A 15,963-nucleotide genomic window follows, 5' to 3' on the forward strand; every position below is an offset into this window, starting at 1 on the left:
GTCCTACCTTGAATGTCCAAAGCCTTCAGTGCGCTTTGCACAGTCCCAGCCCAAGAATTCCAAGTGTATGGACCCTAAAAGGGGAGTGGGTTCTCCACAGTCCCTGCCTGGGTGTCTAGAGCCTTCAGTGACTTCCCTGCTGCTGCAGCCTGACACTGATTTGGAAGGTTTCAAGCAGTCCAAAGCAGCCAGAGTCAGTCAAGGTCTGTCCCTAGCAGCCATAATACAAGACAGAAAGTCACATGTTGCCTTGATCATGGCGTCCCTTGTTGCTTGAACCTGTTCCCCAAGTACCTGCATCCAAAGTAGGCTGCTTCTGGCTATCTTCTTGCCTTTCAGGTTGGCCAACTTTTACCAAGCCTCCACATGGATCCCGTCTCCTACTTTGTCACTGTTTGCCCCTTCAGCCTCCTGATAAGTTTCTTCGTCGATGGCCAGACATCAAGCTCTCAGAAGATGGTTGTTTCTGTTGCTGACCACCAGTCCAGCCCCCAAACAATCTCAGCCTTCTCAGCCAGTCTCCAGTGCAACATTTTCACTCCCAGTCTCTTGTCTGATATCCAGAGAGTTCCACCTGCCCTGTTCCATCTCCAAGATGGCTTCCTGAATTATTCCTCTCTGCCCTAAACAGGAAAGGCTCTGATTACAAACAGACTGTAACAATTATTGAGGCAAAAGCAAAGAATACTTTTTGTTATCTGAGTCCAGGAATGCACATTTTTCAAGAGCAAAGAAAGAAATAGTTGAAAGAGTTGATTGTGAAATGTGATTGATCACTGAAATGTTGAATTCTGGCCATTTTTTCAGTGTATTAAAGATTACAAACATGCTGTCACATAAACACACAGCTGCTTTGAAATTGGGAATGAATAAAAGAGGGCATTAAAGGATTCTGAAGCATATGTATCAATTTTACTTGCTGTGAAAAACACTTAGTTTCTTAATAAAAATCTTGTGCTAACACCTGTGAGGAACAAACTGAGGCATCATGCCACATGTGTGTTATGTGGCTTGTTAAACCTGGATGAGGTCCCTCGGGTGTTTTGGATGTTCTTTTAATCAGAATTTTTCTGATACAATAAATACCTCTCTGAAGGACACAAAGAAAGGAAGGGAGAGTAGGCAGAAGATAAAATTTGGCTCACAAGGAAGAGGAAAAAGGTAGAGAAAAGCTCAAAGCAGAGACATGAGAAACTGCCCAGTATTAGTAAGGATGGAAAGCACTCCCATGTAAGGTAAATGAAAAGAGCTGTGTTGTGTGACATCAGGCTGGATGCTGCATGTGAGGCATTCATGTGGTCTGCAGGGGCTCCGGTTCTCTTTATCATTTATCCACCTCTGCTCATAATGTTTTGTTTATGCTTTCCAACCTCCTCTTCCCCACCCTTCCAAGACATCCAACTGCACGCTTTCTTCCCATCTCCTGCTCTGTATTTCACTCATGTATGTCTTCATCCAAGACCTCAATTACACACCAGAATGCATTTTTCTCTTTTTATCTTCCATTTACTGACCTGCTACCTCCCATCTCCCACCACTGCTCTGCTCCGTGGGTGTGAGAAAAGTACACCTCACCCTAAATAAATCACTGCTCAGTCAAGACGTACTCAGAAGAGCAGAGGAGTGGATCTCCACCCTAAACCTTTCATGACAGAGCAAAGTGCCAAATGACTGACCGAGGCACAAAATTACTGCCACATCACCTGCAGCTGCACTGAGATCTTCCCACTAAGAACCTCTTTGTTCCTCCGGAGCACCCAACCAATAAGCCTCAACCTAACTTTGACTTTACATCGTCAATGTTGAGCCTAAAGCAGACTGACTGCTATCAGCAGCAGGGTGTGACTGCACATGTGCGTTTGTTGTCCTCTTCTTTTTTTTCGATTTCCCCTCTGTATGAGATTTCAACATTCCCTGTCACTGATACTGGAGAAAAAGGGGTTTTCACGCGTAGTGGCAGCTAACCGGTTACAGATGCTTCAAAGTGAAGCTCAATGGAAATATTATTTTTCACTCAATTTTCACATGCACACGCAAGAAATCCTGACTTAAAGATGCTGCTGATCAAAAGCCTTAATTATCATCTGGGAAATATGCCCTCACAGATATCTCAAGGGAATTTCTTTCCTCCCACTTTTGCACAGTTTGTCCCCGTGAATCACGCTGCGGAGCCAAAACGGGTTTGATCCCAAGCATTCGCCTCTGCTGCACGTGCAACTAGTCGTCTGAGTCATCCGACCCACAGAAAAGCAGCAGACAAAGCTACCAAATAACGCTGACACAGGTCTCGTGTATCAAAGTTTAATTGGTTAGGAACAATATTAGAATCAAATGCAACACCAGCAGTGCTCACGCAGATTTCCCACAGCAGAAACCCACAGTATCTAGAGCATCAGCACTATTTTGAACAGAACAAGTCACTCTGCACATATGATGCAAATGATGAACAGAGAGAAGAGGAGACGTGCTTCAAAAGATGGATGACTAATGCGCTTGATTGTGTCATAGCTGCGTGCATTTAATTAGTGCGTTTCACTCAATCAGCTTTTAATAACGGAATCATCATACACTGCATGAAAGGATCAAATGACCTAACTTGACTCTTGAATGACACTGTTTACCGAGCACAGCTGTGCAATGTGTCTCTGTGCGTGCGGGTATGTGGGAAACTGAGAAACTGACACAGATACGCTGAACTTTAACTTGTAGAAAAGAGCGCCACCTACGGGGGGGTGAATAGAATTGCTGATTGGGTCTCAGATCAGCTCAGCCCGGGCTGTTTGTGGTGGTCCAGCAGATGGCGCTGTGGTACCTTGACACTGCGTAAGCATGACCTTTGCTGGGATTTGTCAGGGGTTTTCCAGTTTCCTCATGAAAGTAGAAGAACAATGTGAGAAGGAGATCAAAGCAAATTTATCAGACATAGAGTGAGTTTCCTATATGTGTACTGCTTCTGATTAGTCCACTTTATGTCCAGTTAGGTTGCTGCTGACACTTCAGTGTGAGAATGATCAGTCACAAAAAAAGTAGATTTAAAGAAAAAAACATCAGGTACTTTTCTGTTTCCAAACTTTTTGGCTTGTGGCATTTTAATACAACGTAATGTTCTCTTATAATTTTCCGTTTGCATGTGAGGCCATGTAATCAATCTACAGAGGAGTTTAAAAACCTTTATGTCTCACATTTCTTTCTATATAGCTTCTATAATTCCTGACAGTAGAATTTACTGTGTGGCCCTATGATTAAACACATTAACCTGGGAATATTCAACACATTCAGAGGCTGAATAAAGTGTATACTATAAAAATCATTAGTTCACTTTAGTGTACTACTGCACTGTGCACTGTGGAAACCACCGGTTTAGGGCGGTTTCTAACTAAAGTTGAACTGATGATCATTAACTGGAACTAATAAACCAAGTTTTGTTTTGTGTTTTTTAGACTACCCGTGAAAGTTGTTTTAGGAAGGCTGGCCTCATGAGGTGTAAACTGCAACATGTTTGCATGTTGTCACTACTTCCAATTAATTTTAGTCTTTGGCTTCTAATGCACACAATTTTATGTTTATGAATTTGTGTGCAAGCGGTACAACTGTTTACACAGAAACCATCAGAGAAATTTGCTGTGGTATTAACATCTCCAACGACGGTATCATACAGGAAGCTGAGTCACAGATTGGGCGACTCACTTCCTGTTTATTTTATCAGAGCAGTCTTTTGGCCCTTGTTATGACAAGTCAAGAAAGCAGTCTGAAAAACTGCGGGGTGGTGGGCTATTCTATGATTTTTGGGGGGCTGCACTAAAACATTCACCTGAGTTCAGCTCACAGACATTATTCATTTCATTTTTCCAAAAGCAAAGCATTAGCCTTGTACAAAAAAAGTCTAATGTGGTCAATTAATCATATATGTAAAAATATATTTATGGTTATTGAACAACTTTGAACTATTTTAAACACCATTTTACATCTTTTTCTTTCTTGAGCAATGCACGTCTGTGACACTGTGACACAGTCGATTGTGGTCGGCTTTTCAGTGTGTGTCGTTTTTTACTGATAAGAGAACACATCGTCTATAAGTTAAATTCAAAAATGGAAACTTTTAATCATGAAATCTCTTAATCTATAATCGTATGAAATGCATAAAAGGAGGGAAAAGGTTCATTGTGGTTTTACTGGTAGGGCTTCTTTTCAACAAATTCTTAAACTTGTTGTTAGCACAGTACCATGTGGAGGACCTTCTCCGAGTGCTGCGCTGCATGACTTACACTCCAGCAGTGCAATGAATCTCATTAGTGGCTGTGGAAGAGTTTAGCAGGGGGCTTACGCTACTGAGCATATTCTTTTAGGGTTGATTGAGGCCAACAGAGGTCACTTCAGAAGGTCAAGGTTAAAACTGATTGGAAATACTGCTGAGGTTTGTCTTTGTCGACATTAGCAGATACCCACTATACATCTACGGTGCTATATGTATGTGATCGGGCAACGGGCTAAAGACTGAGCGTTGCATGCTAAGTAGCAGAAACAGGGTGGCCTGCAATTGCATGATTGCATCACCGCCAGTGCTAAAGTGAAGTGTTTGTTAAAAGTTGTAACAGTTATTGTGGGCAAAACAACAGGAACTCATGCAAAATATTTCAGTAGGCCCTGATGTGACATAACAGACAAAAAATGTCATAGAAAATTGAATAAAACACTGAGACACAAGATTCTTTTTTGGTTTAGGAAGGCAAAGGAAGCTTTTTTATATATTTTACTTTTCAGTGACAGATTTAATTTAAGTGGTTCTTTTCGGATGAAGCACTTAAATTAAATTGCTGTTATTAAATACTTTGGTATTATGCTTTTCTACTGTTAACGTGCCTGGCAATTTAAATGTATTTCTATCTCTTGACAGGTCGTTTGAATTATAAAGACAACAAATATGACTTGTCTGTGAGGTTTCATGCCTTTGATATCTGGTAAATTGTTTAAAGTGTGGGATGCAGGTGTCTTACTTTTGACTTCAGCTTTTTAAAGAAGCCTCAGCTCTAGTAAATAATTTTAGATTCTACTGCTTAACAAATATATTATGCAATTGTTTTACTGGTCTGAAACATTTGGGATCCAACTGGGCTGCATATGGCCCATGAGCTAAAACGAGTTTGATGTAATTACAAATGACCCTAAAGCACCTCCCAATAAGCAGCGCCAACACTGAGGTTTTAATGTAGTGTTGATCCTGGCAAAAGAATAAATAGGAAATAATCCTCATCATAAAAACTTGTATTATTTAATCTCTTTGGGGAACTATTTAGTTCTTTGTGCAAATGTACCAGAAAAAAAAGAAAGAAAAAACACACTGAAGTCACCAGAACTGATGGTGACACAAATAACAATTCAAGAACAAATGCAAACACTCTTGTCGCACATCACAAACTCTTCCCCCTAACTCCCATTCAATGAAGCATAAACAATGTTCAGTAGTGTTAAACGGTCAGTTAAGTACTGTGTGACAAAGTTTAGCTTGTAATTGCGTAATTAGTTTATTTGATAAATACTGTTGCCCTGCAGGCTTCCCGTAGCTCCATTTGCTCACCACAGAGACCATTTAGATAGCCGTACATATCCCTACACTTGACTTAGCTGCCCGTGTAGACAGTAGACTTTATGCCTGTTATCCTGTTACCTTATTATCTTGTTAGCCTAAAGTTTTTATGCCTGGCTGCCTGGGGAAGGTGTTGAATCTTGCAAATGTATTTTGGTTACTTTTGCCATTTTCACACGGTGCACTATAAATGCATATAGGTTTGAATACTTTCATTCAGCCTAGCAGTTTCATGCAGCCTGTGGTATTTTTGGAGATTCTCCAACACCCAGAAAACCAAAACAGCAAATATCCCATATGGTTGGAGGTCTTTCATCAACATTAATACGCTTATTTTACTTATTTTACTACACCCTGCTGCTATGTCTGCAGCTACTCACAGAACTGCCATCATAATTGTGCCAGGCTAATTTTCCTGTCAATGTGACCTTCACCAGGACAATGTCTCAATGTCTTACATCTGGAGGTGGTCAGCAGGCCTGCACGCTGCTAATACATGTGGGTTAAATGTGGAAATTTTTTTCTTTCTTTTTTTAATGGAAAATCTTTGAGATACTAAAATGATCCAGCATGCTATATATGAAAATAAGAGTGGGAAGAAGCGAGCGGATGGACATTCACCTAACTACTTCACTGTAATCTCTTAATGAACTTCCACGTGTAGTAATGGTAAAAACAGGAAAGGGAAAGAGGATGAGCAAAGAGCAGGAAAGGATAGAGGGACTGAAGACATAGTGGGTTAATAGGAAAACATGGAAACATTTCAAAAGAATATGCAGAAGATATGGAAAGATATTTTAAGTGTGATCAGAATCCTGGGTGCCGAGATTTCTTCATGTGTCTGCATCTGAATTTTTTAATAAAAAAACTCTCTGATTCATTTACTGTCATGTTGCTGAATAGAAAGAGGGCACTGTGCAATAATAATTCACACATAAACAGATAGGTTACAATTTAGTGCACACCTCAAGATACTCTTGTGTGCATAAATTTGTTTCCATGTATGGAGATAAGTTTAGCAGCCAGGCATGCGGTCTGTCTGAAATCCTGGATAGTCGTTAGACATTGGAAACCAATCCGGTGTCATCCACTTGGCAGGTCAAAGGTCAGGTAAGTAGTTGCTTCACAGTAAGCAGTAAGGCTTAAACTGAGCTAAATGGTGAATGGGGAAAGTGAAGAGTGTGACTGACCTGCTGTTGTTGTGTCTTAACCTACAGAGCTACGTACTGTATTTGCAGTGTGGAAATAATGGCACAGTATTTCCTGTAATGCAGCAGCAGCACTAATGCTAAAAGTTTTGCATTTGCACATAAATGTGATTCTTCCCGTATTATTTAAATGTTAAGTAGCTGCTGTTAATGCATCAACAATACAAAGAAGTGAAAGCAGCTGCCATATGCTTCACTGCATCAACGACTGACAATGATACTGAGGCGAATAGTTAAAGTAAACTTGATCTCAATGCTGCCTATCAGATTGTAAACTGACATGGATTATTCACTCGAGTCATATGTCGGACTTTAAAATAACAAATAGATTTTAAACAGATACAAATATCTTATTTTTTTTCTGTAAAATGTAGTGTTTTCATATTTACATCCCTCCCTTTTTCTGACAGATGTTATTGGATCTTTGCTTCAGTCTTACTCAAAACTTGGCTCACGGTTATCATCACGTTTCTCCTTCTTTTCGGTGTTTTAGCTTTTTGCGCATGCACAAAAACAATTCTTGGATAACAATACTTTCACCCTCATGTGTGAAAGTGCACTTGCTAACAGCGCATCTTCCTGTGTGTCGGTGTTAACGTGTGTGACACTGCACATAGAGGGTAATCTGCGATAAGCTGGTTTATGGGCTCGTCTGCAGTGACGCAGATATGCGCGCCCAGCTCCGCACTGACAGATTCTTTATGACAACTAACCCGAGAGACGGTGGCCCATACCCAAGCTGGACCGCAGTCAAGAACATGACCGACAACTTTCATCGCACATATATGCTCAAATTAAACATTCATGTTGGTGTTAAGAGGACAAATAAAACAGAAACTGTTGTTAAATTTGCGCATTAAATGTTGTTTCACGATGTGTGACTTTGGAGATAAGATGATAACTAGTGAAGAAAAAACAAACATCTCTAGAGAGGGTGCATGTGAAACCTCGCGTAGTAGTAAAATTGTAGTGTTTTATATTTGTGTAATTTACACAAATTTATCTGTTTGGAAGGCTGGAAAGAATTCTAAGTACCCGATTTTGATAACGTGCATAGATTTATGTCAAACTGAACAGGGGGAGCTGATACTGGACCAGTGAGACCAGGGTTCCCCTCTGCAGGAAGACAAGTGTAGGCTGGCTGCATCTCCGGAATGATGGGATTTTGAGTAAAAGTGACTGTTTGTGGATACGAATCCCCGATTTTGAAGGCTAGAACTTTAATTTAAAAGTTTTTATTCTTCTTTAGGCACGCCTCAGCATTCGAGTTTGAAGCCACTGAAATTAACCATGGGAAGCGGAGGGGGTGGTGTTAGTTGGTGTGGGCTGTCAATCAAACCGAGCCGCCCCATCACTTCTCGGACTGGAAATGATCTGTTCACAACCTCTCCAGCAGCCGTGGAGTGGGACCTCCGTGCATCGCGCAGTATCAGCGAGCTCCAAAACGGCCAAAATGTAAAAGACAAACAGCAGTCGCTCACCGCTTTTGAAAAGTAGGTGGGGATCGGAAACGCGCATTGTAAAAAAAAACAAAAAACAAAAAAAAAACAAAAAAACGGAGCGTAAAGTTGCTCAGCATGGATACGCAATAAGCTGTGCGTAACCAAAAAACAAAAAGCGAGTCTAAGAAGACAGAAGTAAAACTTCTCCAGTGGATTTTTCGGTTGAGATAGCTGCGTCAGAGCACTACTGGGACGTCGCGAAAAGCTGAAACGGAAAGAAAGAACCGACACAGCTGACACCCGCTGTCCAGAGGTTAGACACGGAGACGGATCGGAGCGCGCAGTCTGCCTGCGAAAGCTTGACAAGATCATGAACTGAATTTGTCTGGAGAAGCAGACTTTATGTAAGAAGTAGGGCAACGCCGCCCGACCTGTTCTCTTCGTCATGCGTAAAGACGTTTTGTCGTTCACGGTCTTGTTGGTGTGACAGAGTTCTGCTCCTAAGGGTCATTTCCACAGAACTCTGCCCCCGGCTAATGCCGCAGCTCCGGACGGAGTTAGTGGAAAGTTTTGCCGTTTACATCCTCCTCTACCTCCTGTCAACATGATCGAGAGCGCTGAGTGCGCTGCAGCTGACAGCTACTCGCACGGGGAGAGCATCAACCTCAGCGTGCTCAACTGGGAGCAAGTGCATCGGCTGGACACCATCCTCACGGGCTCCATTCCCATTCACGGGCGATGGAGCTTCCCGACCCTGGAGGTGAAGCCACGAGATATCGTCAAGGTGGTCCGAAGCCGCATGGAGGAGAAGCGGATACATGTTCGGGAGGTGCGGTTAAACGGATCGGCAGCCAGCTACGTCCTGCATGAGGACAGCGGTCTGGGATGGAAAGATCTGGACTTAATATTTTGCGCCGAGCTGAAAGGGGAGATGGAGTTTCAGATAGTGAAAGATATAGTGCTGGACTCACTTCTAGACTTCTTGCCCGAGGGGGTGAATAAAGAAAAGATCACACCAGTGACCTTAAAGGTAGTGTATGAAGAAATGTGACTCACAAACGGAGCAAATTATGATTCTTATGAGAACTGTGAAGCACTGGCGCATATAATGCAGAGCTTCAAAATTACTCAATTCCTGAATTATACATGAAGCAGAATTAGTTAAAATTTCTCAGTCATTGCATACATTTTAGATTTAATAATGCACCCAATTCTAATAAGTCTGAATATGTCAGTGCAGCATAGAGATATAAGCCTACAAATAGTAAAAAGGTTGGTTTCCAGTTCAAAGAGGATTCTGTCTAATCCAATTGGAGTCAGATCCACATTAATCAGTCGGCCCTCAGTTACCTGGATACCAAGGACTACCCAGGCTACTAATGGCCCACCAACAGATGTGATCAGCAAAACATGATGAGTAAAAGGCCAGACAGAGATTTTTATCTGGTGCACATTAATGTGGAGTTGTTGCTCAAACTATGGTCAAAACACATTATATCTCCGTTGCTGACCCAGAATGCAGTCGTTCATCTGGTGAGCAGGTCACGGTCAGAAAAAGAAGAAGTTTTTGGTAAACTTTTTGCAAAAACTTCACTTTACCACAGCTGTGAAAAGGACATGGGGGAGGAGGAGGAGTTGAGAGATTGTGAGAGAGGGTTTGAAGGAGGTCCTCGAGTTTTTGAATGATTTTGAGCTGATATATACAATTAGTTACTCATCTTATAATGCAGTGCTTTTTGTAAGCCCTTAATGACACACAAATAAAAAAGGTAGAGGGCATATAGAATTCTAGTGTGGATATAAAGTGGGTATAAAACCCTTGTTGTCCACTCTCTTTGTTCCAACAGTGTCTTTAAGTTTTCACTGATGATTTCAGTGTGCTGGTTAAAGCCTGCAAAATATGACATTTACTTGAAGATCATGATTCCTATTGTGTAGAAACTTTTCATGTTTTACTTTGTGTCTGTTTGTAGGAGGCTTATGTGCAGAAGATGGTGAAGGTGTGTAACGACTCAGATCGCTGGAGTCTCATCTCACTGTCCAACAACCGTGGCAAGAATGTGGAGCTCAAGTTTGTGGACTCTCTTCGCCGGCAGTTTGAGTTCAGCGTGGACTCTTTCCAGATCCGCCTGGACTCGCTCCTCCTCTTTTACGAGTGCTCGGAGCACCCAATGGCTGCAACTTTCCACCCCACCATCCTTGGGGAAAGTGTCTATGGTGACTTCCCCACCGCCCTCGATCACCTGCGCAAGCGCCTCATCTGCACGAGGAGCCCCGAGGAGATACGCGGCGGGGGCTTACTGAAGTACTGCCACCTGCTGGTTCGGGGTTTCCGTGCAGCTTCTGACACCGAGATGAAACTGCTGCAGCGCTACATGTGCTCGCGATTCTTCATAGACTTTCCTGATGTGAGTGAGCAGAGGAGAAAGCTGGAGTCCTATCTGCAGAACCACTTTGTAGACCTGGAGGACAGGAAGTATGACTACCTTGCCACCCTGTACAATGTGGTGCAAGAGAGCACTGTGTGCCTGATGGGCCACGAGAGGCGTCAGACACTCAGCCTCATCTCGTCGCTGGCCCTTCGGGTTCTGGTCCAGCAGAATGCCATACCCAATGCTGCCAATGTCACCTGCTTCTACCAGCCGGCTCCATATGTCTCTGATGGCAACTTCAGCAACTATTACGTAGCACAGGTTCAGCCTGTCTACTCATGCCCACCCTCTCCTCCTCAGCAGTACCTTGCTTCTTTGCAGCACCCCATGTACGCCACTTGGTTGCCCTGTAACTAAACCTTTTTTATGTCCATGCACCACTGTGTAAGTGCTGGGACTCCCACCCACTCATAAAAGGGAGGAGTGATGATTTTTTTTAAATCTCCTCCTTGAGAACGGAAGTTTGTGGAAAGGACAAAAGGAAAGCAAGAGATAAGATTGGGCAAGGAAGAAGAGAATCAAGGAAAGGCAAGAAAATGAAGACAAGGAATCAGGACCAAAGCAGCAAGAGAAAGAAATGTTTTTCCCCCCGGGTTAGGATGCCACAGCAGGAGGTGAGCACACAGGGAGAGATGCCAGTGAGTGGGGCTGGCCTGCCAGTTCGAGGGTTTGGTAGATCAAACCGTCGCTGAGGCTCTGAGTCATAAATAGCCTGGACAGGATAGTGTTCTGGTGTGTTGTGGGTTTTGACATGTGTAATAAGCACATCTTCTTCACATTGCAAACCAAAACATGAGATCACAAATGGCCACAAAGAGCAAAGAGCAGCAAAGGACGCAGAAGATGTTTTCATTCACATATTTACCGTCTGCACTGAGTTTGTGGGAGACTGGAACTTTGTTTTCAAAGACAATTGCAAAAAAAGGAAGTGAGTACTGTTTACAACCCAAAGATCTGCTTTGTTACTCAAGTTTTTCTTTCTGAACTCTGACAACAACAAAAAAAAACAACAAAAAAACAAACAACAACAAAAAAAACCCAACAACAAAACAATGCATGCTTTATTTCTGTACAGGAATACATTTTTAAGTGCCTAGATAAAGCCTAAAGGGAAGAGTTGTTTTTTGTCATTCTTTATCTTAGAGTAGTATTGAATTGTCTCATGACATTTTCAAAATGATTATGAATGTACTGATGGTCAGAAAATTTACCAATGCTGACTAAGGTCTCTAACACTGAGGGAGGTATCGGACCACCTGATGTTTTTAACAGTGTTTGGTTCAATATTATGCTCTTATCAGCAGTGCTGCTGGATAAGTACACATCCTGATTACCAAAGAGGAAGTACCAACATAATCTCATCATCTGTAGGAGGTGGGTGGCGAGAGTGTCTAAAAAATACTTATAAAAATATAATGCATGGTTATTTTAAAATGAGAGATGGGTTGCAAATTAAGGTGAAGGAGTGTATAGCAACCTATTTCATGTGCAGGGTGAAATGTGACAGAAAGAAATGTATGCCCATTGTGCATTTCAAAATACAGTCTTATTAAAACACATTTTCATGTGTTTTTGTACACTTTGCCAGATGCAAACTGAAATGCAAATTAAAAGAACAGATTTTTCAGATGTACCACTCAAGCTTACTTAAAGGCACCCTGTGGAGTTTCTTTCTTTGTTTACACTATTTCCCTAAGGTCTAAAAAGCTGAAGTGAGTTCATGGCATGAAATCAGCTGCAGCAATCTCATCAGGGCGTAACTGTGAGAAATAGGTCAGGTCCAGCACTTTCACTTAAACTCGCCCACCACAATCATGTCACTCTCTACCCATCTTTGCGTTCCCCTGAATCTGTATATCAACTGTGATGCTCCCGTAAAACACTAAAAGTTTGTAGTGAGGAAAAGGGAATGAAGAGCAAGCGAGAGGAACTGCACACTTCGTAAAGGGGGCTCTGCAAAAATGCACGACTTTCTGCAGTGAATCCTAAAAAAATCCCAAATGACATCCTGTGTGTGGGAGGGAGAGAGGGAGAAAGTAGACAATAAACTGTAAAGCCAAGGAAAAGTCAGCTCCAAGAAGAGCAACAGCAAGCTCACTGCCTAAAAACGCTGTTAATGATAAACGCTGGCTAACAAAAAATAACCAAAACTTTCCACTGAGACAACTTATCAACATTTAAAGATGGTTTTAGCTCAACAGGGAGAAAATTAAAGATTCACTGTCTCACATGACTGTTTCAGCAGTCTTATCTGTTGGCATAACATCTTTCATAGAATTACGAATTATATGGATTTCATTATAATATTGGTGTGATGACTGGCAAGCTAGGAAGCTACACCATCATTCATGAAAATACTAGCCGAATTAATTTGACCAAAGATTGCCAAAATAATTTAACTGCAATGTTATCAACAATACTCAAAAAAAGCTATCTTGTCTACCAAGTTCATCAATACGGGTCCGTGTTGATTGGTTCACTGAATCCAGACTATCATCGCCTCATGCTAAATGTAGTGCTAAGAAGCCAGCCCATTGTTAGTTGTCTCTCCGTGCTCATCTTTATTCCCCTTTTCCCCTCCTTGCAGCAGATGGCTGCCTCTAACTGAGCCTAGCTCTTCTGGAGTTCTCTTCCTGTTAAAAGGGAGTTCTTCTTTTCCACTGTCACCAAGTGATTGCTCGCAGAGGATTGTCTGATTGGCGGGGATTCTTGTGCATTCTTGCAATATGAAAATGCCTTGAAGTAAAGCCAAGTCAACTAGTGCTATATAAAACGCTGAATTAAATTAGCTTCTCCTTATTGCAAGTTTTTATTTCGTTTACTGTCCGGCTGTTGGGCCTCTTCTCACAGCACCTGCCACCACAATCATCTACTATGGCCCACAGGTCCTTAATTTGACAAACTTAGCATCTGTGTTTTGGCTTTCAGCTTTCTCCACAAGTGCCTTCCCTTTTACTCCTACCCATTTTGGCCAGCTGACTATTTTTCCTGACGTGTTGTTGAAAAACCAAATGCCACCCAAATGCAAATGCTTATATTGGCTTACAGGAAAAGTGCCCATTCTGCCAGATGGCCAGCCCTGGACCTCATGCATGACATCACATGTATGCATGTTCTCATACACATGCACGATACAACCAAAGATTTTGCTCTATTAGAGCTCCTAAAATCAAACAAACTCTACAAGGTACCTTTGCGTAACAAACACATGTTTAACAGAAAGTTTTGAAACATGGGCGATCAGTTTTCAAAAAATTACACTGGAAAATTGTAAAAGATTTAAAACACTTTTAATTTTTTTTTTTTTTTATCAAATGCATTAAGAAATTTTGTATGCAGTTCGAATGCATTTTGCCATAATGTATCTGCTTTAAAATAAAACAACATGTAACAGAAAAAGGGAACAATTGTGTTACAAGCTACAAGCTCTAAATTTGTCAAAGGAGTGGAAGTTGGTTTGTGTGTGCAAGGGTGTCGTAACAGAGCTCGGCCCCAGCAGAGGAGAACACAGTTAACAGCTGCTGAAATTTGTCTCAGTGAGGAAATAATGAGATAAGTAGAACTGAAAATGCACGAATATTTGAAAGGCATTAAAGCGTTTCGTCTGAGATTTAAAGTAGAGTTTTCATAACAATTGTGGAGTGACAGAGTACATTTCCAGTTTTTAACTGCATTCTGCACTTCACTCAGAATGTTCTCTCTCAAACAAGTCAGATCTTCTATTTTTCTATCGATCTCTATTTTTGTACACTTTGTGTTCAGACGAATTAGCAGACAAGGCTGTGTCACTGAATTTAAAGGTGCTTTTCTGTGTATTAGTTTTGGCTGATGGAGACCTGCTTTGGTGAATACAGTGGTTGAGATTTACATTTACACATGTTCATTGTACGTTCTGCTCTGAGCTGTTCCATGTGGATTTCTGTTGCTGTAAAGAGATTGTTTCATTGTTTTTCAGTGTTTTCAACAGCAATCCTGTTTGAACCTGAAAATAAACATCTGATGATTGTGTTCAAGTGCAGCAATTTCTTAATTAAAAGCAAAAGGAGCCCACTGGACATAAGATGTTTTAAGATTTTTCTTTCTTATCACAAACACTACCAGCCGCAGTAGCACTTTGCATGATGATTATTAGACGTTTCACCACCTTGAACTTTAGTTTAGCCGAGGTAAACGGCTCTGGCATTTGGATTTGGTGTCCAGGTTTTGACATTAAGAGAAAAGTCCTCATTAGGTCAATGCTCTGAAGTGCCCGCACATCCACACAAGTGCATGACTCTTGTTGCCAGCAAGTAACAGCTGAACGTGAAGGATTTCCCCTCAGTGAGACGTCACAGATGAGCATCAACGAACGTCATCACACTGTTTGCCAAGCTAATTAGCTTTAAGTGAATCTGAAACGGCAAGCAGGTATCACGAATTTACAAACCTTACTACCAGCAGAGCCCAGGTCTCCAGGGACACATGGTAACTTGCTGAGTGGATTGGCTCCAGGTCTGCATCACTCTAATGCCCGCAAGCTTCAGCCTCCAGATGTCACTTTCCCTGCTGACAGTGGGGAAAAAACGTTACTCAACTCTGTCTTTCATCTTTTTCCTTTCTTCTGTCTCTCTACTTGACACTCTGCTTATGTTTTCTCCTCTTTATCTTTTCCTTTTGCTTTCATGCCTGCTTTTGAAAAGATTTCGATGTGCATAACTACTGACTCTTCTATTTTGAGTCACTTGAGATTACAGCTCTCACTCTAGGTGTTTATTATTATTATGATAATTCTGTGTTCACTCATTTCCCTTCATCTCTGCCTCAGTTGGTCTCTTGGTGAATTTAAGCAGCAATGGATGAGCTATGGAAAGAAGAACAGGGCCACTGTTATCCCCTGTTAAGCAGGAGAGAGTGGACACTAAATATAGGCCCCCCTCTCAGCCACTGTAAGGACATTAGCCCATCTGCCAAAAGCTGATTAGCCTCCCTCCATAACCATGCACTCAGGGCTCTAGTGTGGCTGCTGTGGAGAGATTTACTGGCTATTGTGCTGCAACACGTACCTGCCTCATCCCGTCTTTTAGGTCACTCTCGCTTGAAAGAGGAAAAGAGAAGGAGTCCACTTCCTTATCAACGGGCTTAAAGAAAACAACAGATTGAGGCCTTTACTGTGTTGCACAACAAGGAAAATAGCGAACCCAATAACACCGTAAGCTTAGGAAGGGTGTTACTAGCATGCTATAACAGAGCAGCTTGACAGGTGGGCTGAGCATAGGAAGTATGCCATGCAATTCTTTTGAAGGGAGTCACTGTTAGAC

General features: G+C 41.8%; 1 protein-coding gene across 1 annotated transcript; it reads left to right on the forward strand.

Moving 5' to 3' along the window:
• The first annotated feature begins 8,118 nt into the window (after positions 1–8,118).
• LOC102313196 (terminal nucleotidyltransferase 5A) lies at positions 8,119–14,674 on the forward strand. Its single transcript, XM_005914267.3, has 2 exons — positions 8,119–9,264; positions 10,208–14,674. The coding sequence occupies exons 1-2, from the start codon at positions 8,839–8,841 to the stop codon at positions 11,021–11,023; spliced, it is 1,242 nt and encodes a 413-aa protein (XP_005914329.1). The 5' UTR covers positions 8,119–8,838; the 3' UTR covers positions 11,024–14,674.
• Positions 14,675–15,963: the final 1,289 nt, after the last annotated feature.

The sequence above is a fragment of the Haplochromis burtoni genome, unplaced genomic scaffold, assembly GCF_018398535.1.
Source record: "Haplochromis burtoni strain Fernald_Lab_line unplaced genomic scaffold, NCSU_Asbu1 Contig_8, whole genome shotgun sequence".
Classification (NCBI taxonomy): domain Eukaryota; kingdom Metazoa; phylum Chordata; class Actinopteri; order Cichliformes; family Cichlidae; genus Haplochromis; species Haplochromis burtoni.